This window comes from Callospermophilus lateralis, chromosome 1, assembly GCF_048772815.1.
Source record: "Callospermophilus lateralis isolate mCalLat2 chromosome 1, mCalLat2.hap1, whole genome shotgun sequence".
Classification (NCBI taxonomy): Eukaryota; Metazoa; Chordata; class Mammalia; order Rodentia; family Sciuridae; genus Callospermophilus; species Callospermophilus lateralis.
This window is the reverse complement of record NC_135305.1, coordinates 203,535,686-203,560,500: the sequence shown is the minus strand read 5'-3', so window position 1 is coordinate 203,560,500 and position 24,815 is coordinate 203,535,686. Positions and strand designations below refer to the sequence as shown.

General features: G+C 35.1%; 1 protein-coding gene across 1 annotated transcript in view; it reads left to right on the top strand.

Moving 5' to 3' along the window:
• Ulk4 (unc-51 like kinase 4) overlaps positions 1-24,815 on the top strand; it is a 501,941-nt gene that overhangs the window by 130,006 nt on the left and 347,120 nt on the right. Inside the window, exon 22 of the mRNA XM_076869315.2 lies at positions 22,109-22,236. Coding sequence (XP_076725430.2) covers positions 22,109-22,236 — 128 coding nt within the window. The remainder of the gene's footprint in view (positions 1-22,108; positions 22,237-24,815) is intronic.

Here is a 24,815-nt window from a genome sequence, read left to right as displayed (position 1 = left end):
GCTAAAATGAGGGTCCCCCTCACCCTGCCCCCGCAAGTGTTTGGTTTTGGTGGGTGTCGAGTGGTAGATGAAGGGATATGGGAGCCAATACAAAGTTTCTTGTGTCCTGCACATGTGGTTCTTCTGAGTAGACTGATGCCTAGAAAATAAGTTCTTGAGAGAGGTTCATTCCTATCTTTCTCAATAAAAAATTTTTGCTTATTGAAGACAGTTTAGAAGAAGAAATCAGAATCATCTGTAATCTCAACTATTTAGAGATAATTAATTTTAGTTTTTGTCTAAATTTTAGTTTACAAAGTTAGGATAAAAATATGTTGATTTATCTGTTTTCATAATATGTTAATGATATTAAATATTCCTTAAGAACATTTTCTTCTTCTCTTTCTTCTCCCCACTTTCTTTCCCTTCCCTGAGCTAAGCATGTGCTCTAGCACTGAGCTATGTCCCTCGCCCAAAAATGTATGATTTGTTAGATGATGTAATTTTTGAAGCTCCAATAATTGGAATCTTCCCTCTTATTGAACTGTTTGCCTTCCATTGTTCTGTTCCCACTTGCCCCAATACAAGTATCATCTTATTAAATATATCTTTGTGTTCACCTCTAATACGTTGCCTCTACTGTTAATGGATTAGTCTCTGCATAGATATTACTAGATTGTTCTCTAGAAAGGTAGATGCTATAAATAACATTCACTTGTTATTTAGCTAGTAGTCATTTAAGCCAATGTTATTTTCTATTATAATAAAATCTAGAGTTCAGAAATTTTAAATTAGCAGTATACTTGAAGTTTTCATTGTTATTTGTAGTTAGTGATTAATCTGTTTGAGATATGAAACCATAGCTAGGTTTTCATCTTAAACCACATTAACTAGATGCTATAGTTTGTTTTCCTCTGAATTATGCTCATTTTCTTGTGTGTATTTCTTTTGGGTATTGGTGGAATCTGTTCACAGTGTCACCTGCATTAGCCTTGGGATATCAGTGTTCTTTTACATAATCATTAACCAGCAGCCATTTGCCTTACTTATGATGGTTTTGTTGTGTGTCGTTATCTTCAACATGATCGGCTTGCCTATAGTTGTACTTAAATGGCAGAAAAATCCTTTATACAAAACAAGTGTTCTATATACTGTGATATAAAAAATGAGCAATCACCCCATAGTAACAGAAGATTTTCTTGATTCACAAATCATGTGTTTTCCATATTTCAGTAATTGGAAAAATTGGGCAAAACAAAAAGTGACAGAACATTTTTCAATCCCCCCTCCCTCTCAGGAAACTTTCAAAACTTTGGTGAATGGCATTTACTGTGTGATTCTAGAATCATGGTTAGATGTTAGGGAGCTGATTATAGTGGTGCCCTTTTATCTGTAATTTTGCTTTTCATGGTTCAACTGTGGTCTGAAAATATTGTATGGAAAATTTTGTATTTTGTTTTGTTTTGGTTCTGGATCTTGAACCAAGGGGCGCTTATCTACTGGGCCACATCCCCAGCCGCTCCCCCCACCCCCTGCCTATTTTTTTTTTTTTTTTAATTTTGAGATGGGATCTCACTAAGTTGCTGAGGCTGCTTTGAATTTTCCATCCTCCTGCCTGAGCCTCCCAAGGTGCTGGTATTACAGGCATGCACCACTGTGCCTAGCTTGAAAATTCTGTATTTTGAGAAAGAAAGACAACATTCACATAATTTCTTTTATATTGTTATATTTATTTTACTATTAGTTATTGCTAGTTTCTTATTGTACCTAATTTATAAAACTATCAGTTTAGTTTGTAATTTAAACACATAGATACATGTGTATAGAAAAAAAGCATGTTACAGGGATTAGTATTTCAGGCATCCGCTGGGGGTCTTGGAACAACATGGAAAAAGGGGAGACTACTGTTTCAACTTAAATTCTCAAGTGAATAAGAGGCTTCTGGAAAGTCTGATAGGGCATAAGAAGAAACCATGCAGATTTGGTTTGAGTATATCTACTAATATTTGCCCTATAAACTTTTTTTCCTGGTTTACTTTGTAGTTATATTTCTCTGGTTCCTCGAAGCTGTTTGTGTCCTGCAGACATGCAGTCATTACAAGATGGGGTTGAAGGAGTTTGGGTGTTCATGGATGTTTCTTGCTCTTTATTGGGTAGATAGATGCTGGATGAGGCTATTATGATATTCCCTATTATGATCTCAACAGTTACAATATCCCTGGAAATTTAATGTAATTTTTACCAGATTTTAACTTTTGAAAATTTTAAGGTTTCACATTCAATATGGTAAATTCAGAATATGTAGAATACATAATACAAAAAAATAGAATAAAGTGCTTACTGTGGTAACCTCTGTAACCATTTTAATATTTATCTCTTCAACTTCATATACTTAAACACATTTCATTTACATGTTTCCCCCTTCCCTGTTGCCACTCACATTATTAGACTCTTCTCACAGAAATTGGATCAACTGTATATTTGATAAATATTTAACTACTCAATGAAGGGATAAGAATGTGTGTCTAGCTCAGTTACTGCAGTTCTTCAAAATAATTTATTTTTTAATATTTATTTTTTAGTTGTAGTTGTACATAATATCTTTATTTCTTTGTTTTTATGTGGTGCTGGGGATTGAACCCAGGTCCTCGCAAGTGCTACGTGAGTGCTTTGCCACTGAGCTACACCCTAGCCCCTTGATATCACTTTAAAAGATGATTACATCCATTTTATGAAGGCATCACAATGTACTCCAACAGTTCATTATTACACATTTAAATTTTCTGTCTTTAAGCCATGGAGAATATTCTTATAGTTAAACCCTTTTGCATGGACATTCATAGTTATTTTCTTAGGATAAATTTTTAAGTAAAATTGCTAGTTTAGTCTTGTATTTATAAAATGTCCCTTTTCCTGTGTAGTTTATATATAACACTGTGGTTTTATGTATGTTGGCAAATAGCTGCAGTTCCAGTAAAAGTGATAACATTGTACCCTGAATATATATCTTCACATATGTCAAAAATTTTGGTTTAGAGCTTTATTAAGTCCATGGTTATAGTCCCTTCATTTCCTTCAACTTACTTTTTTATCTTTAAGATTTTCAGCCAAGATATTTCAAGGTCACATGGTAAATTATGATTCTTTTTTCCCCTATAATCTTCATCTTTTTAAATTTGGTGAACCACAGTAAGTTATTTTGGATTGCTGGAATTTGTGGTTCTGTTTTACATTTTGACTCAGAAATCATGCCATTTGGAAAATGGGCTTAGTTGTCTGACCTCAGGGTATCAGTAGAAGGTGACTATTCTTAGAACTTAGAAAATCTAAATAGAACAAGAACAGAATCTGAAAGACTTCTGTTTCTGACAGGATAGCTTGCAAGTTCTTACTCTAAAAACCTTAGAGGTGTGGGCTGGGGTTGCGGCTCAGCGGTAGAGCTCTTGCCTAACATGGGCGAGGCCCTGGGTTTGATCTTCAGCACCACATACAAATAAAAATAAAGGTATTGTGTCAATTACAACTAAAAAATATTAAAAAAGAATCCTTAGAGGTGCTGGGTGATTTTTGCAAAGACATACTTTAACTTGGAAAAAAAAAATCAGAAGCTAACTGTAGAGATGAAGTGAAAGAATGATTGCTGTGAAACTAGTATGGTAGTCTTGGTTATCAAGGGATGGGTGGGTGTGTTCAAGTCAAAGTTTCATGTATAAAGTTGAGAGAATAATGTAATTGCCCCATGTATACCTGCCATCAACACTTTTAAATACGTGGCTCATTGTGCTTTATTTATGTTCTTTCTTCATTTATACTTGGCACATAAACACTGGTCTTCCCTCTGCATTATTGTGAAGCAAAACCCAACGTCACATCGTTGTGTAACAACTTCATATGTACGTGTAGTAGATGGGAATCTTTTAAAAATAAACATATTCATAATGTCACTCAACACTAAAAAATAATACTTTCCCAATATATTCTTTGACATATCCTGGCAGAATTTACATTTTCTTTACTATCTCATAAAAATGATTTTTAAAAAACAGATTATTTGAATCAGAATCAAATCAAGTTTCTTATTTCTTTATTTTTTAGGTGTAGTTGGACACAATGCCTTTATTTAGTTTATTTAATTCTATTTGGTGATGAGGATTGAACCCAGGGTGCCAGGTGAGGGCTCTACCACTGAGCTACAACCCCAGCCCTGTTAAGTTTCTTATTTTATGTTGATTGATCTCAGTTCTCTTTCAGTATTTGTGTTCCCTTATGTCTTTTCCCTTCTTTGTAATGAATTTATTGAGTAAACTAATCAGTTAGATTTTTTCCACAGCTGTTTTTTTGCTGATTGAATCTAGCAAATGACATGGAAAATGTGGTATCTTTTGACATATGACTTCTGTATTTGTAAATGCTATTAACAGTTATGAGATTCAAGTTGAATGGGGGGGAATACTTTGTTGGTTGTATGTATGGTTGTATGTTCTTCATATAATAGGAGACATATAATAATTGCTTGACTTTCTCTTTTCTGAGTTGAGTGAACAGTGGCTTCAGGAAGTTTCAGTGCAATATATTGATTATAAATTTCCCTATCAGCCTTTCACTTAATGGCTTTAGGAGTTATCAATGATAGTTACTTATGTCAATATATTATAATCATAATAGTGTGTCTTTAAATTCTGTTATTCTTTATTCATTAGTTAAGATTCCTCTATAGGAAAGAGGTCTCACTTATGAACCCTGGTTGTACTGAGATACAGTTTATACAAAGCAAAGGCAGGATAAATGCTTCATTTATTTTCTGGTTTTCAGGATAATGCATTGATTTTTTTCTACTATTTTCCAAAGATTGATTCTTTTTTGTGGACTTATGAACTGAAAAATCATGTATAACTAAAAAGAACCAATTTTAAAAAAAGATTTTGATGTGTTTCAATCCATTGTACATAGTATTCTTTTTTAGAAACTTGTGCAAGGTGCCTCCCAGGTTTTTTTTGTCTGTGTGAGTAGTCTTTGCTTTCCTGTTACCGGTACAACAGTAGTTGCACAACTCATCTTGTGCATTTTCTGCTCTGGATCTGAAATCATCCATTTTTCCCAAGGAGTCCTGGTTTTTCTAGTGCAAACTAGTATTTAGGGTCCATAGTCTGGTATGGGGACTCCTTACTACTGTTTTGGTTATTATTTCTACATCTTTGCAATGAACAGAGCTAGGAAATATGTATTTAAAATATATATTAACTGGGCTGGGGTTGTGGTCAGTGGTGGAGTGCTTGCCTGGTGTTTTTGAAGCACTGGGTTTGATCCTTAACACCACATAAAAATAAAGGTATTGTGCCCATCTACAACTAAAAAAAAAAATTAAAAATATGTTAACTGTATTTTTAAGTACACTATTTTATATTAGCATTTGTTTCTGTTAAATAGAAAATCTTAATGACATGTAATTTGTTTTATAATATTTATATTGTACATTCTGAACAATAACAGTGTAATTAACATGATTCTGAACACAACTTATTAACTTTAATTTTTTTTTAGTTCTTTTGTATTTGGGTATTTCCAACTAGAAATATACAGTCAAATTAATTAATGCATTTAACCTTCTTTTGTATAACTCTTTGTCTTATTACGCCACCAATTTGTGTACACTTTTTAGGTATGACATGTTTTTTAAAAAATTTTTTTGGCTTCATTTGTTTTATAACCATATAAAACATTAACTTGGTTCCAATGTCATTTTAAGAGAAGACCAATTCAGAGAAGTCTGGTTTCCATCTTTATCTTCTACGTTTTCTCCATTTTTCTTATTGAGTGTAAATATTTCTAGGGTAACATTTAATTTTCCACTTAGAATACAAGCAAATATCTCTATTTTTATCTCTACACATAAAAATGTACATGTTTCCCTCTTTGTCTATTCATCTCTGTCTACTTCTCTCCCTATATAATGAAATCTTTTGCTTTTCTTTCTGAGAATGTAAATTTTGCCTCATCTTTATCTGTGTCTCTGGGAACCTGAAAAGATGAACCTGTCATCTGTGTTACCAAGCAGGAATCCTTCTGGTTAAAAATGGTCCCTGGGTGGTAAGTTGCATCTGGACTGGGAAAATAATAAATACTTGGTAGGAAGCGTAACTTTGGACTTTCTTAAATGTAATGTTTTTTTTTTGTTTTGTTTTGTTTTTTTTTTTTTTCTGAGGAGATCCTCTGTAACTCTTTGGAAGATTTGCCCAGGGGGTTGTTTCTAGATGTTGATACCTGTGGGGTATGACCCTCTAAGTCAAGGTGGCTCCCATTCCCACACAGTATGGTTCTTTTCTCATGGCATCTGAGCTGTGCTGCCTGGCATCTGATGCTACCTTGCTGGTAAGCCTTGGATTTTGAGCAAATGGGTAGAAAACATGATCTGGGATAGTCCACTGAATCTGTTAAGTTGGCTCTGAAAAGAACCCTGGTAGGTTCTGCAATATCCCTCCCTTCTTAGATGAAGAGTACACCTTTTATATATATTAACTATATCTCAGAGATAACTCATAGCTGTTTATAGAATGTTCCTTATCTTTTTTTTCAACAGTATTTCATGGTCTGCATGTACCACATTTCTTTCTTTCAATTGGTTTCCTATTGATTTCTGAGTGTTGGATCTCTCTCCTTACATTATAGGAGTAAAATATGAAAAGGAAAACTGAAATAAAATTTAATCAACTCTTTGTGACTTTGTTGTAGGGAAAGCTTTCCTAAGAATTAGTGTCCAACATAAAAAATGTGAAAAATAGTTTAACAACAACAAGGAAAAGATAGGACAAAGTGGACTTAACATGTGAAGTTACTTCACAGAAGAAACAGGAATGGCTGATAAGCTTGAACAGGATGTTGAGAAAAAGATGAAAGTTAAAATGAGTCACTGTTTTATACTCTTTATACTGGCAAAGTGTAAATCTGACAATAAGAATTGTTGGTAAAGGAATGGGCCAGCAGAAGTTCTTTTAACAGTTGCTTTGGAGTGCAATTTTCTCTCTAGTAGAGGCTAAACCATAGCAATAAATATTCCTATTAGGAATATATACAGAAATATGTGTACACATAAATATGTGAAAATTGTTTAGCATAGTATTGTGTTCATAATAAAGTAAGATGGCAAACAATGTAAAAGTCAACCAACAAGAGGTTGTGTAACTAAACTAATGTATCTATGTGGTGCAATATTAAAAATGAATAAACCAGCTTGAAAAGTATTAACACTGATAAATCTCATAACTTTGGGTGAAAGACAAACTGCAAAGCATAATATATATGTCTTTTTTAAAAACATTTTTTAGTTATCAATGGACCTTTATTTTATTTATTTATATGCAATGCTAAGAATTGAACCCATTGCCTCACACTGCTAGGCAAGAGCTCCTCCACTGAGCCACAATCCCAGCCTGGATGCCGAAGTCTTTTTGTGTGTGTGTTTTTTTCTTTTGTGTGTGTATGTGTGTATATATGTGTATGTATGTGTGTGTGTGTATATATATATATATATATATATATATATATATATATATATTTTGGTACTGGGGATTGAACCCAGGGGCACTTTACTACTGAGGCATACTGCAGTCCTTTTTATTTTTCTAAGACAGGGTCTCACTAAGTTTCCCAGATTGGCTTTGAACTTGTGATCCTCTTGCCTTAGCCTCTGGGATTATGGACATGCACCTCTATGCCTGGCTCCAAGTCTTTATATTTTTTATGGTGCAGAATTACACAGTAAAATATATCGCTGCCAGCACTAATTAATCAGCTTCAGATATTTTGAATAGAAGTGGGGGAGAGAGCTGTGGACAGAAGGAAGAAGGTGCAATTGGAGAAGGTGCAATAGAGGTTTCACCTATGTCCATGTTAGCAATGTTTTTCAAAAGCAAAATTGTTTTTCAAAAGCAAAAATGAGAACTGGGGCTTATGTGTTTAAAATTCACTACTTATTTTCCTTTAGAAGGGGAAGAGTTTTTATTTTAAAGCTCCTGATTTGCTTTTTGGTTCTTATTAGCAATGTTATTAACAACAAGAGGCTCCCATCTTTTCATTTATTGGGTTTTGGGACCATTTGTGATCTCCAGTTTCCTTTTGTTCTTTAGAAGGATATTTAAAGATGGAAACACTGTAATTATCATTTTTCTATTTCTTAAATTTTACCTGAAGCCCCAGAGTATACCAAATTTTCAGAACTTTATCCTTCATTGCAAATGGTATGGCTTATTAAACCCACTGACTTTGAACATTACCACACATGTTTTAATGGAAACATTCTGACAGATTAGTGATGTGGCATTTAAAAATGACAGAATGTGATGGGGCTTTAGGGTGAGCCAGTGGGGTGAGTTGACTTGTCTTGTGGTAGTTGTATTATTAGTGAGCATCACATGTTTCAGATGCAAGAAAAATGTTATCCTTCTAATTCTCTTATGAGTGACAGAATTAGGCAACTTCTTTCATTCTTTAGCTCTTCATGGATGACTGTTGCCATACTTGTTTAGTTTGGGAAGAATCTGAAGTTAACTAAAAAAAAATTTTGTTTCGCTTTCAAAAATAATTTCTAAAAGTCTACTGGGTTCTTCCCATTCCATCTACTTAGGATTCAGAAAGCATGAATGTAAATTTCACATGTAAGTCACACGATTACATAGGACAATCTGGTAGCTTTAAGATTATTTTATGGATGTGAACAAGGGAAACTTTATTTTTTTTTGGTGGAACATTTGAGGAATGTAACAATAGCTCTTTTTGCCTACCCATGATATGGGTAGGTTGGCTATGGCTTTTCTGGGTTCGTTCTCTCTCTCTCTCTCTCCCCCCCCCCTCCCTCTCTCTCCCTCTCTCTCTTCTCTCTCTCCATTGTCTTGGTCTTCTGAACTGTGGTCTACGTTTCAGATTAATGTTTAGAAAGGCCTTGGTGCTTTTATTTTGTGGGATGAAATATTTATTTTAAAATATTTGTGGTTGCTGACCTGTCTGGGAATTCCATACTTCAGCATACAGTTCTGTAATTGATCTTAGATTATAATTGCTTACTGGCAAGATTATTCAGATGAAATAATGAACATCATAGCCCTTCTTGCTTGTGAATTCTAATTAAACGGAGAAATACTAAAAACTAAGCATTTTAGAATCCTCTTGGTCAGATTTGGGGAGGAGAAATGCTGCTGTGTGTAATTTTTAAATCTCAAATATCTTTATAAAAACTGTTCAAAGTATTTACACAAACCTAGGATATGAGCAGGTAGAGTGAAATCATGAATGTACGTGGGATGCCAGCAGCTCTTTGGAAAGCTACAGAGGGAAGGAAAAGGTGAATTGTGGCAGTCCTGAAAACTGGAGAATCTAGGAATTTCCAGCAAGTGCTTACCCCTTATTGGAAAATTGCTCACTTAAGATAGAAAACTTGGCACGCAGTTCTTAGAAAAGTCACTGAAACCTAAAAAGGGCTTCACAGCTTCCAGTGTGTTGGGTGAGCATAAAAAGACTGGTAGGGTAGGAGTAGGCAAGATTAACTCAAGGCTTTTAGGAACACCCAATAATGACTCTCTCCTTGAAGACAGCACCTTATCCTGGGAAAAAACAGAATTAGGAGACATATTAAATATGGTGAGAACCCTGAGGGCAAAGGTGTGGAGGGGACCAGGAAGGGAGGCACTGGGAAGATACTGAGGGACCTGGCTGATAGAGGCCATATTTGTATTTCATGGTAACAGAAAAAAGAGCCTTAGCATCATAAAAATTACAAAGTTATCCAGATCTATCACTCCTTTCTGTGAGGGATCAAACTAGAACCTCCTTCCCAAAAGTACTGTAAAATTGATGTCATTTAAACACCAACAACATAAATTGGTTGTGGTTAAGCCCATAAACAGGTAGTATAAAAGAGTACAAGAAGTGGTTTTGAAAAACATCCTAATGATTAATGAAGAATTATTAGATGAACTATGACCATATAGGATGTGAAAACTATAATATTTTAAAAAGAACTGAAATTAAGAAATTAATGGAACCTATTAAAAAACTACACAAATCAGCAATAGAAAAGAAATGGCTATACCTATAGAAAGATACTGAGAAATGGCATATCTCAGGAAAGGCGAGGAAACAAAGGGAAAAACCAAAATGAAGACAGTTTTATAAAGGAACACAAAAGACACAAAAGAATGACACTGAAATACTTGTGAATTGAAGGTGGAGTATCCTTTTTTGTGTGTGTGTGTGTGTGTGTGGGGGGGTTACCAGGGATTGAACCCAGGATTGCTTAACCACTAAGCCACATCTCAGTCCTTTTTGTTTTTATTTTGTGACAGGGTGTTGCTAAGTTGCTTAGGTCTCACTAAGTTACTGAGGCTGGTCTTGGACTTGGAATCCTCCTGCCTCAGCCTACTGAACTGCTGGGATTACAGGTGTGCATCACAGCACCCAGATTAGGTGGAATCTCTTATCCAAAATGCTAGAGACCAGAAATAGATTTTAAACTGCTTGAATTTTGAAATATTTGCATATATGCATAATGAGAATCGTTGGGAATGGGACCCAAGTCTAAACATCACATTCATTGATCTTCCACCTCTGAAAGTAATTATAGCCTGAAAGTAATTATATACAATATTTTGATTGTGACAGCTCCCATGAAGTCAGGTGTGAAATTTTACACTTGTAGCATCATGTCAGAATGCAAAAAGTTTTTGATTTTGGAGTATTTCAGATTTTTGGATTAGCAATATCCAACCTATATCAGATATTAGGAATAGAAGAAAAAAGCTCAAATAAAGGGAGAAAGTTAGAAGCATTAAAGTGAGTTTTAGAGAAGAAAGTGAATATCCCTGAGGTTGGGGATATAGCTAAGTTGGAAGAATGTTTGCTTAGCATGCATAAGGCCCTGGGTTCAATCCCTAGTACCACCAAAAAAAAAAAAAAAAAAAAAAAAAAGTTCAACATATAAAGAAGAAATCTAAAAGAAATGGAACAAGTATTGAAATCCATAATCGATTAAGTATTTTCCTGAAGTAAGAAGAAAATTATTCTCTAATAGCAACACTATGATGTTCTTGAGAAAAGTCTTTTAGATTTCTAAGCAAAAGGACCTAGTCACATGGAAAAGAAAAAAAAAATTATACTGTCATCAGACTTTTCTACAGCAAAACTTGATGCCAGAATTCAGTGGAAAAGGTATTTAACATGGCTAAGTAAAAAAGATGTGAGTCAAGGATCTTACATTCAATCATTTTATGTCTTTTCTTAGCTTTTTCACTTCTGTGACTAAAAGACCAGAACAATTATAGAGGAGGAAGATTTTATTTCAGGGCCCCCAGTTTGAGAGGTCTCAGTCCATAAACAACTGGCTCCATTCCTCAGGGCTCCAAGGATACAGAACAACAAGATAGGAGATCATGAGAGGGAAGGAAGTAGCTCATGTCATGATGGGAAAGCAGAGATCTCTACTTCCAGATACAAGATATTTATACAAGACACATCCTCAGTGACTCACGTCCTCTAGCCACATCCCACTTGCCTTCAGTTACCACTCAATCCTGTCAGGTGAATAATTCACTGATCCGGTTAAGGCGTTCACAAACCAAACATTTCTTCTCTGAGCCTTCATGCATTGTCTCACATGTGAGCTTTTGGGGGCCACCTCCTATCCAAACCATAACATGCCTTATGTTGCAGAGATCGCAGACAGATATGCATGAAGAGAAGAGATCGGTTCCTCTGAGCTCTTCCTGAGGAATCAGCCAGAAAATGTACTTCCGATAACCAAGAAATATTTGAAAAAGCTATGATCTGCAGTGATCTATATGTTAACACATACAAGAAGGGGGAAAACACATGAAAATTACAACAAACTAGTAAATTGCTTTGTAAATAAATCATTGGTGTGGCTTTAAAAAAATGCAAGATTTTATCTCACAACTGAGTACCACACTCTTGATGTTAGAAAATAACATGTAAAACTCTTGGAACTCAGCTCTTCTTTATTTTAGCTGATTGAACTTAAAAAAGAAACAGAAAAAAAAAAACTCGTGTAAACTACATGGATTCATTTTTTTCCTCTAAGGCATGTGACCTTGTAACTTCATAGCTGAATAATCAGTAATGCATACTTTAGACTTGATGTGCTTTGGAGGTCACTTCAAGATTTCAGTATTAATATTTAAAATGATTGTATTTAACAGGTGAATTTGTTGATACACATTGGTGAGATAGCTTCCTTGTAGTGTTATTGACATTGGCTGGTAACTCTATTGCTTTTTAAATTTTTTCTTTGCTTATTAATTTTGACACTAGCTATTGTCCATTTTAATTTTAGCAGTCTAGTTTTGGCTACGTAGCACAACAATGATTAATAAGTGTGAAGTCATGGATCTCTATATTATTTGGAAGCACCATGGAAGATCACCAGGAAATTTCATGCATGTAAAATTATTTTGTGAAAAATTTGTATGTTTTTTTTTCCTTGCAAAATTACTAATCATTCACACTTAATGGTTGCTAATCAAGCATTTGCAATATGGAAATTATGCATCTTAATCAGATTGAGCTTAAAACATGATATTTTTAGTCTACATTAATATGCATTCTCTAAAAGACATTTTATTTGGGTAAACTCCTTTAAGGAAAGCATTATCAGAAACAGTGTCAGACTTAATCAATGTGTTTTTCATTTCCAACATTATTAAACAGCAAAATAGTGTCTGTATAGTTATCTACATAATTTCTCATTGTTTTTTCTTGAGGCTATTATCAGTGGATAGCCAGGCTATATTTCTTTATTTTTAGCTGACAGAGGGTTAAAGAACGTCAGTTTTACCTCTTGAAATTTGCAGGAAATAATTTTGAAGATTTCTTCCTCATTGCTAGTTTAATAATTTTGTCTTTATGAGATATATAAGAGGAATATTTTACTATTTTGCTTAATTTTGATTAATTTTTTTGTTGATGAATGTTTCATATATTTTGGACAAATTCCTAATATTTTGAATGGCTCACCATATCGTCTATAGTTAGAATGGATGCCTATTCTGAAATCACCAGTGAGTACCACTCACTCCAGGTGGTGAATGTTGGACATATACTTGTGCTGTGCTTTGAGTTATAGAACTCAACAGCATCTTCTGTGGTCAAGCAGTGGTAGTGCTCTAAGTTTTACTATTCTCACTGTATGTAATATTTAGGTATGTTGAGCTGTATGACAAGGTGAATTTAAATCAAAGTTGGATGCAGAGTGGATTGCAAGCTGTAGTGACTCAAGGCCATTTTTTGATCCTCTGAAGGTAGTGTTGATTATTCATCTTTGACACTAAGTCTTAGCCTGCAGCCTGTAATCTTCCTTCCTCAAATGTTGTAAGAGGAATACTGTTCTAGAAGTATGGTGCCTGTTTCTGAAGATTAAATATGGAGCTCTGGTCAATTAGTTGCAGAGGGTCAAAGTCATTACTTTTTATTCAGGTTTTTTTTTTATGACTAAATGAGAATTTGTTTAGGGTAGAAGGCATTTTGGGTTATGTTTAAAATTGTACTGCATTATCTTAAGTTATTCAGAGTTGTGTTATGAATAAATTTTATGTCATTCTTCTGATATTTAAAATTTTTTTTGTTGACTCCAAATCATAAGCATGTCACTAATTATGCAAGATTTAGTAATGACTGAGTAATACTACACTAATAAAAATATAATAGACATCATCATCACTTATCTGACCTTTATGTGTTTTAAAATCTATTGCTGTATGAAAATTTTTTGTACCTGGAAAATTTTCCTTTTTATATGCTTAAGTTATGTTTCATTTGGTTATTGCTCTGTTATCAAACCACTGAAAAATGTAGTAGCTTAGACAAGAACAAGTGAATTGTTATGTTCATGATTCTGTAACATGTGCAATGCTGTGTTAGCTGAGGTGGTACTGGAGAACTTTCTTCATGACTCATTCATGACAGACAAGTTGGTGCCAGTTGTTCAGTGGAAATTCCCTTGAAGTTTAGGGGTGGGAGCTGTGTGCCTTCTGTATGGACCTCCACAGGCTGTTTGGGCTTCCTCATAGCATGGTGGCTGGGTTCTAAAACAAAGTGTTCCAGGAAAACCAGGTACAGCTTCATGACCCTTTCAGGCCTATCTATGGTGTCATGTAGCACCACTTCTATTTCCTTTCCCCCTTCAAGATGTATCTTTTTTTTTTTTTTTTTTTTTTTTTTTTTTTTTAGTGAAGAACACTAATCTGGGTATTAGATAGATGATGTATTAGTTCCAATTAAGACTTAACAAATCACCTGTTTTTACTTTTACATGGTAAAATTGTTTTGTTTTTGTCTTATAACAATACTACTATGAGCATTTTTTAACATAAAACTCACTTGTCATCACTTTGTCAGCATTTCTTCAGATACAATAGCTATGTTAGAACAAAATAACATTTGTAAGGCCTTTGAGAAATAACAAGTTCTTTCCTGCTAGCTATAAGAAGGAATAAGAATCTAGTGTACTGCCAACTGTGTTTAAGATTTATTCATTTACTGGGGATCCTGCAGCACTAACTGCCACCCACTTTCATCTTTGCTAGTCTGCTTTGCATAAAGCAGATTCTTATTCTAACTTTGCATTTCCCTGACTACTAGTGAGGACAACCATATTTTTGTTAGGTTTAAATAAATCTCTGTTCCATATATTGAAGATTATCCTTTAAATACATTGTTTTTCAATTATTCATTTCTAGAGTATAAAAATATACCAGGTCTTCCTAAACTTATTTGTTTTTTGAGGTTAGAGTTATACTTTGTTTGCTTGGTTGTATCGCTTGGTGGTTTTATTTGAGTGTGCATGATTTTTTTTATTGATTGAAGTTGTTGATACTTAAAGATACTGATTCTTGCAATAACTTTTAAGTATTTCAGGTCTTTTCTCAATATATCTATTCATTTTGACAGATACATAGTGTCATAATGTTGCTCTCCTCCTTATGTAACTTTTAACAACCTATTTGGAATCTTTGTAGTTTAAGAACTGTAAGAAGAATATCATTTAATGACATCTTTTATTTTAATTTTTTAAATTCTTAAATACACTTGCATTTCTTTTTTGTTTTTTGTCTTTTCCATAATAGTAATGTACTTCTTGCAGCTTTATGCTTTATGGAATTTTTTAGAATCTGGATGGACAAAAGCCTTCAGTCACTGTATCCAGCCTGGATATTTTCTTCACTTTATTTTAAAGTTGAGGAAACCAGATCAGAGATTATTTTGCCAAGAAAGGTGGCCTTCATATTTAGGTTTTCTTGACACTGGATCTCAAGTTCTTTAACAACATCTTATGTTACCATTTCATTTATTCAAGTGCTTCATTATTACTCAGTAAGAATCTAGTGTTCTTTGTCCTGCATTTCTCTTTTTAGTTTTTCCCTGTATAAGTGGGTTTTTTTTTGTTGCTATTAATCAATTTTTCTTTAAATCTAGAATGTTTAAAAAATGTTTATTTTAATATAAAACTGAGTAAGATCACATATTTGGTGTGCATTAAACATTTTTAAAAGAAGCTAAAACACTTGTGATTTTGAAACTGGAGCTTTGAGATGAAGCTTGATTTTCTGTGCTAGCGGACAAGAATAGTTTTTCTGCTTCTGCTGGCAGGTGAGGTCTGCATAAGGTGCAGTTCTCAATGGTGCGCTGTGCCCTTTGATGTTGCAGCAGACCCCAGCAGTTCACCATCAGTTTCTTCTTCCGGGGTTCTTGTCCTGTGAATTTGGAGAATGAACTTCACAGACCAGGATGAGTGAGTGTTATGGAAGGATCTATTGAAGAACAGGAACAGAACTCTCTGCCCCCAAGAGTGCTAGAGTAGGGGTTTATATATTACATGGTTCACTTAACAGTTTTAAAACTTTTCAGATAAAACTTTTGGGTCCTTGATGTGTTTATTAATTTCATTTTTTATATTCTCAAAATGATTTTTAATTGATTTAATTAAGGTTTTCTTTATGACCAATTTAAAGGAACATTTCATGATTAGTTAAGAAAAAGGTTTATTTCCTTATTATTATGTTTCTAAGGAAAACATGTACATACAGATGGGTATGTTCATCCTGTTCTTCCAGTGTGCTTTATAAATCATTGCTCATATAGCCTGTGCATACATGTTGGGGGTAGTGTGGAGGTATGTGTTTATTTTTTAGTCTGGTTGTAGGCTCCTTGGAGGTGTACTATATCATGTTTTCTGTCATCTTAAAGACCATTATAGTTCTTGGTATGCATTGTAACATCTGTTTTTTTTTTTAAAATATTTTTCAAGTTTGTTGTTGGACACAATACCTTTATTTTATTTCTTCATTTTTATGTGATGCTGAGGATCGAACCCAGCACCTCGAATGTACTAGGCGAGTGCTCTGTCACTGAGCCATAACCCCAGCCCCATTACATCTGTTTTTGAATTAAAATATGGCATTTCCCCACTTCTGATTTAAAAAAGTTTATTTCATATTACTTGAGCATGAATTTTGATGTATACTCCTAACATCCAATCTGTTGTTTATATTATTTAGGCCTTCTATATCCTGTGTGTTTTTGTTCTTTTTAGTAGGCTTGGACTTAGGGGTGTGATTAAAATTGTTACTTATCACATCTGTGTAGTTTTTACTTTAGAAAGGGGGGTTGTTGGGCTGGGGCTGTGGCTCAGTGGCAGAGCGCTTGCCTCGAATGTGTGAGGCACTGGGTTCGATCCTCAGCACCACATAAAAATAAATAAATAAAATAAATGTCTATCAACAACTTAAAAAAACAACTATTTAAAAAAATTTAAAAAAAAGAAAGGGGAGTTGCTGGACTACTTAGGGTACACCATTCACTACTGCATTCATTGCTGTAATAAGTTTGTTAATAGTGGCCTTTGGCATTATACAGTGTTCTTTGTTTTATGTACCATGTTTTTGTCTAATTCTGTCTTATATATCAAGAAGAATGATGGAATACCTTGTATATCAGAAATGACCTTCCTGTTTTTGCTTGAATTGGTCTGATATATGTATATATTAGTAAAATTTTGTATTGCTTTAGAAATGTACATACTAAGTGCAATTCACTGGGTTTTCTTTTGTTTTTGAGTTCAGAAGAGTAACACCTGCAAGGCATGGTGGCACAAGTTTTTAATTCCAGCAGCTTGGGAAGCTGAGGCAGGAGGATCACATGTTTAAAACCAGCCTCAGCAATTTAGTGAGGCCCTAAGGAACTTAGCAAGACCCTATCTCAAAAAAAGTGGAGGAGGCTGGGGATGTGGCTAAACGGTTAACCCAGAGGTTCAATCCCCAGTATAAACAAATGAACCCAAAAACCTACATAAACTCTTTTCAGCACCACAGAAGGGTATAGAATAATTCCCTCATCTTTTTTAGTAAGACTTTCCCATCCCAATTTTGACAATTACTGATGTCCTGTCTACCTTAGTTTTTTTTTTTATTGGCTCCTTTTAGTTACCTGATAATAGGATTAATTTTGACATAATTGTAAAAGCATGGAATGTAATTTGTTTAGTCCCCCTTCCTTTTCCCCTCATCCCTCCCGCTGTTTCCTTCCCTTATTCTACTGCTCTTTCTGCTGTTTAATTAGTGTTTTGTGTATGTATATGATGGTGAGATTCACTGTGGTGTATTCATATAGGAAAGTTAGGTCAGATTCATTCCACTCTTTCCCAGTTTCATCCCTCCTACCTTACAGATTTACTTTCTCTAGAATGTCTGAGGCTCTTTTTTTTTCCTACTTAACATTACACACTTGAAACTCATTTGTGCTTTCTTATAGGGTAAAAATTATTGTTTAGTGGTATTTCATTATGTGGATGTACCACATACTCAAGAAGGACATGTGTATTGCATTCAGGTTGTGACTACCATGAATAATGTGGCTATTAATGTTTGTGTACAAGTATGTTTTTGTAAACATAGATTTTCATTGCATTAGAATAAACACACATAGCTATATGTTTAATATTATTTTTTAAACTGCCAAATTATTTTCCAGAATGTTGTACCATTTTTCCACTCCCATTAACAATGTAGAAAGATTTTAATTGTTCCATACAGTCATCATTTTTCACTTTGGTCATTCTAATGAACGTATACTGGTATCTCATTGTGATCTTAATTTGCATTACTATAATGATCATGATATTAAGCATATTGAACATCTTTTCAAATGGTAGTTGACATCCTTACTGAAATGTCTGTTGAAATATTTTGTGCATTTAAAACTTAATGCTGAATTTTGAGAGTTCTTCATACAAGTATTTTCTGCTCATATGTATCTTACGGTGATTTCATAGAGGAAGTTTAATTTTAATTAATTGTCAATTATTTCTTTCATGGACTGTGATTTGGATTTCATATCTAAGAACTCTTCGTAATTGAAGATTATGAACATTTTTTTTTCCTTTAAGAGTTCGTACTTTTACATTTTGCTTGATTATACAGTCTGTTTTGGGTTAATTTTTGCATAGATGATTTAAAGTTTAGTTAATTTGAAGTTAATTTTTTCCCCATGTGAATATCAAGTTGTTCAGCATTTTTTGTTGAAAAGAATATCCTTTCTTCAAAACTGCCTTTGTACTTTTGTCATAAACTATTTGATTTTATTTCTAAACTCTGTGTCTTGTTTCCTTGGACTATATGGCTATCATTTTGTGAGTACCACATTGTTGGATTACTGTAGTTTTTGGTCAGAAAATCATTATGTGATTTTCTTTCTCACCCGAATTGTTTGATCAATTCTAATTCCTTTTTCTTTATATATTTTAAAGTTAGCCGGTCTATATGTATAAAATATCCTTCTGTCATTTTGATTAAAATTGCATTAATTTTTTAGGTCAATTTGGGGAGAAGTGCTGTCTTTAACTTAGATCTTTTACTCTATCACATAGAGCGTCTGTCCTTAAACCTTTATCAGTCTTTTATATTTATGCAGTTTTCAGTGTAAAGAATATATTTTTGGTCTGGTGTGTGGTGCACGCCTATAATACCAGCAGCTCGTGAGGCTGAGGCAGGAGGATCATGAATTCAAAGCCAGCTTCAGCAAAAAGTGTGGTGCTAAGCAACTCAGTGAGACCCTGTCTCTAAATAAAATACAAAATAGGGCTGGGGATGTGGCTCAGTGATCAAGTGCCCCCGAGTTCAATCCTTGGTATATTTCTCCCCACCCCCCAAAAAGAATCTATTTTTGTTAGGTTTAAACCAGTTTGTCGTTGTAGCTATTGAAAGATGTTATTTTACAAACACTGTTTTCCAATTACTCATTTCTAATATACAGAAATATACCAGGTCTCGCTAATTTTTGGTGTATTCCTTGGGGATTTTCTACAGTCATATCTGTTAACATTTCTTCCATTCCAATTCCAGTGTCTTTTAAATATTCTTTTTCCTTGTTGCATTGGCTATAGGTTTCAGTAAAATATGGAATCATGGGTGAGGAGAGTGGACATCATTGCTTAATTCCCAGTTCCTAGAAGTATCCAGTGAAATGTGATATTAGCTGTAGAGTTTTTCTAGATGTCTGTTTTCAGATTGAGGATGGTCCCTTCTATTCCTAGCTTGCTGTGAAAATTTTCAAAAAATTGTAAATAGTTGAATTTTATCAAAACTTTTTTATTATCAATTGGTTATCATGTAAATTTTCTCTCTATATCTGTCATGTGATGTTTTACATTGGTTTTTCAAATGTTGAATTGGTCTTGGATTTCTGGGATATACCCCACTTGGTCATAATGACTTCCAATTTATTGCTGGATTCAACTTGCTTGTATTTTGTTGAAGAATTTTTGCACTTGTTTTTCCTTCTCTATGCAATTAACTTCCTTTTTTTAATACGTTTTAGTTGTAGATGGACACAATACCTTTGTTTATTTTTATGTGGTGCTGGGAATTGAACCCAGTGCTTCATGTATGTTTAGGCAAGTGCTGTACCACTGAGCCACCACCCCAGCTCACATTAACTTCCTTTTCTTATGTAATAGATTTTCTTGGATGTTTCTCATGTCTATAAGTGCTTGTTTAATGATGTTTCCTTAAGATTGATAATACAGTTTACCTGGGCTTCATCATTGGTTATTATTATTTTTTTTAAATTTTGGATGGGTGGTAACTTATGCCATTTTTAATGCTCTAACCAAAATACCTCAGGCTGGCTGATGAATGAACAACAGAAAATTGTTGCTTACAGTTCTGGAGGCTAGGAAGTTCAAGGTCAAGGAGCCAGCAGATACGGTGGGTAGTAAGAATGTAGTCCCCAACAATGCCACCTTGTACATGTCCTCTCATGGTCAAAAGGGCAGACAAGGTCCCTGGCACCTCTTTTATGGGGGTACTGGACCCTTTTGTGAGGGTACAGTCCACAAGACCTTATCACCTTCCTACCGTCCCAATACTTACAGAGTCATGGTGAAAATTTTAACATTGAAATTTTGTGGGAGGAGAAAAACACTCAGACCACAGCAGATGGAGCCAGCTTTTCATCAGCTGAAATCTTTAGATTCTCATTTATTTTTGTCTTTCCATGAAATAGCCATTTATGAATGTTGCCTGCAGTGTTTTTGAAATGTGTTAATGTGATTCTATGTAGAAAAAAATTAGAGGTTCCAATTTTCAAGGGATTAGTTTTGTAGTTTCTTTTATTTTTTAGGTACACTATTGATATTTATGACAAGAAAATTATCCCTTTCCTAATTTTTTACTAATGTACCAAAGCACATTCACTAGTTTTATGTGGTTCTTTTTTTCATTTATTGCATTTTATTTCCATGTGGAATTTAACATTCCCTTTTCTCACATCTCTCACACTTTTTCTCTTTAAATAAATCGTTTATGAACATGTTCTCCACTCCGATAGATTTATGAATCTTTCTCTCTACCCTTTTACCTCTTGTACCACACCCTTTCTTTTTAAAATTAGAGCATCATATATAGCAGTTGGATTCATTTTGGAAAACATCATACATGTAAGGAATTTTTCAATCCCTGTTTTCTTCCCTCTCCTTCCCCATAGTCTCCTCCTTCTCTGCTAATCTTCCTTTTGCTCTTTTTTTAAAATTTGTCTTTTATTGGTACTTTCTAAATATACAGAAAGAGTGAAATTCCCTGTGGCATATTTATATATGCACATAATGAGTTTGTTGAAATTTGTTAAACTTATTCCATATTTCCTCTCCTTTCCTGTCTCCTCTGTCCTTCTCAATCTCCTCCTGCTCCACTAATCAATCTTCCCTATATCTTTGATATCTGAACTAGGAAAGGCCTGAGGTTTCTGATTTTTTGTTTTTAGTTTTGTTTGGTACTGAGAATTGTACCCAGAAGTACTTTATACATCCCAAACCCTTTTTATTTCTATTTTCTTTTATGTTAAAAGGGGTCTAAATTGTTATTTAAAAACACATTTATGATTGTAAATTTTTCCCACCTGGCAAGAGAATATTCAGTGTAAAGGCACCAAGGCATGGCAGGAAAAAAAAATTGAGCTCCCTGAGTCTTCCATAAGCACACAGTATTTATATCTCTGGCTTCTTCTATTTATTGACTGTGTGTGTGTGAGATATTTGTGTATCAGTGTACACATGAAATAATAATACAGTTGCCTGTTAAGAGGGCAAGTAGCACTCTCAATAGCTATTCTACTATCTGTTGTGTCTTAAGAAATGTTGGGTTACCTTCATTTTGTGTTTAAAATCTCAGATGTGGACTAGAGATATAATCTCTGCATGTGCGGGTTTGCTCAGATTGACATCTGAATGCAGGTGTGACTGCCACACATTGAGTTGTGTGGTTAACGAGTCAAGAGGTGGGCTTTGTTACTCAGCTGGTCTAGATTCAAATCCAGCTCTGAATTTGCTTAAATCTTCAAGATTATTTTTTCTTTATAAAATAGGGATACTACTGTTAATTTTTATGGCAAAACTTTAGGATTAAATGAGAGAATACATATCAAACTTAGTATGGGGTCTAGAACAAATTAGATGTAAAACAGTAGCTGATACTTTATTTTTTGCTGTCTATTTATTATAATCTATTTACTCTGGGAATTGAGACCATCCTGGATTTTTCACATTTTCTCAAAAAGCTTTTTTAAATGTCTTCCACAGGATTTTGTCTCCACAATTATCCGTCTACTTGACAGCCCCTCAACTTCCATTAGAGCAAAAGCCTTCCTGGTGCTTTTGTATATTGTGATGCATAATCGTGAGATGTTGCTGCTCAGCTGCCAAGCAAGGTATGATCTTCTTGGATGGTTTCCTCAATAACTTCAATTTAGTTCATGTTTTATTAGTAGTTTTATATGCATTTTACAGGATATTTCTTGGCCTTTATGCATCTGGTATTGAAAACTTTTTTTCTAAAGTTTTCCAAGAGTTTAATATGTGTCTTACAATCTCAGCTTAGAAACACAAAGGACCTGAGAAGATTCTAAATCTGAAGCAGGGTGTGAAAGTACCTGGGGTACTCTAGATCTGAGCCCACTCTGAGGCAAGGTGTTAAAGTTGGTCCTTTGTACCTTAGGGAGTCATTTTAGAACCAATGGTTTGCTTTTTTTGGGGGGGAGGGTTATTGTGAGATTCTGGAATGAGTAGCTGTGAAGGCTCCAGAGGAGCAGCCTTATGAGGTAGGAAGAAAGCTGGGTGGGAGTTCAAGGACTTAATCTGGGCTGGGGCTTGTTTTTTTTCCCTCTCTCTGCATTTCAGTTCCTTCCTGTAAAAGGAAGAGATAACTCTGTGTGTCCCTCAAGTTCCCTTCAAGCTATGATGCTTTATGATTAACTTTGAATAATCTGGTCCATGCTCTGTTGAAGCCCAGAGGTTTCCTGAAAATCTGGTTTAATGTTCACTTCTTCATCTAGGTTTTTACTTGTTCTGGAATAAGAAGAGAGTGTGCAATGCTGAGATTGCGTTTTTTTTTTTTTCTTCTTTCCTGTAAACATCCAGAGAATTCACAATTGGGCTTTGTGGGCAAAATGGAAAAATTGTGACTGTTATGTTGATATTTATATAACAAGGCATTAAGTTTTTTTTTAATTAGTTATACATGACAGTACAATGCTTTTCTTACTCTTTGAATGCATTAAGCCTGTTGTACTGCTTTTAAGTCTTTCCCCAGTTGCATTCCCATTGGCTGTGATCTCTTCCCCGCAGTGTTTGCTTGGCTAGCTGCCTTGAGTTATTCAGGTCTCTGTTCTTCAGAGAGTCATTCAGATCACTCTATCTAAAACATTTCCTGCAACCCTAACTGTAAAGACTGTTTAACTGGAAGGAATAAAACCATTCAGATGTTCAGTGTCTGGGGACTCATGGCACATCCAGTCGACCCAGGGAACTCCTATGGCTTCTGTGTCTCTCTGGAGGAATATTTAGAAGACTTTACAAGTGGCAGTAAACAGATGGCCTGAAGGCACATCCTGACTGACTCCATGTTGATTCTCTGGAGTAACATACCCAGTAGGGCAAGTGTGGAGAGTGGATCTCATAGGTGAGATAAGGTGGGCTGCATTCTTCCTGCACTGTGTGGCAGAGATGACACGCCTCTTCTTGGGTCCCTGAAGGTGGATATTGACCTTGGAGCTTCTGCAGGGTCCTAAATGGAGATGCTTTCTGTGTATGATGATTGGGGCCTGTAGTCCTATTCCTATTCCAGAAGTATCCAGGACATCTGGAATAGGGCTGAAAGAATTGGTGGGGCCAGCCTGCCCCAGACTGGGAGGCTCTGGGAAGAAGACCTTACCTGTTTCCCTTTCCTCACCTGCTTTGGTGCACCTGTCCTCAACTGGTGCTGAGTAGGGGAAGAAATTAGTAGGTCAAGGTTTGCCCCAGGCAGTTTTGCAAGACATAGTTCTTGAAGGAGAAAGAACAGGAAGACCAGGCAGCTCTTACTGTGGCAGAACTAATGAAAGAGACAGAAAAGAATTGTAACAATTAATGAAAACACTATGGAGAGGCAGGTGTTTTGGAAAATCAACAGAAGAACTGAGAGACAATGGTCTCTGCTGGGGATGTCATTGCGACTTTGAAAGTCCATATGAAGGAACATGTTGAACTGTATTGAGCCAATGACAAAGACATGGAAAATCTATAAGGAAGATGGAGTATGGGTCCAGGAGGCCTCACTTTGCAAAGCACCAGGAATTCCAGGAGGAGGAGGAATGGATGGCGGATGATTTCTAATCAAGGTAGTTTTAGCAGTCATCTTCAGGTTCAACTTTCTGTCTTCTGTGTGTGAATGAGAGTAAAGGAGTTAAAAAGGCACAAGACAACAATGGCAGAGGGAAAGATGACTAAAAGTGGATGAGTGTTGTTTCCGCGCAACTTTGCATTTTGGATGCTGGAAATCTTTGCTCATTTAGTAGAAGGAGAATGCTGAAATCTTTTATTGTCTGCAAGGGATGAGGCCAATATTAGACATGATTACTACCTGATAATATTCTGGAATGGTAAGGAGATGGGGTTACCAGGTACTTTGAAAGCATAAGTGAGAAATTGCTAAGGAGATTTGAGCCATAGCTCTCCTCTTACACTAAACATCTGAGAGGCTTCTCCTCTCCCTCTGTAGCAGGGCTCTTGAGAGATGTTCTGCATAGTGTGGCTAAGAGGGGATAGGAGGAGTTTGTGGAAAAGCAGATGACAGTGTAAAAGTAAACTTACTCTGTAGGAGGGCCTTAGCTACCTTCCCATTCAAACTCGGACTGCTTGCAGCTTGACTTACCTATTGTTGGCCAGAGTTTGGAGAGTCATCTTAGGGAAGCTCTTGGGGCTCTGATAAAAGCCCCACAATGGCTGACATTTGAGTGTTCCCTACTACAGC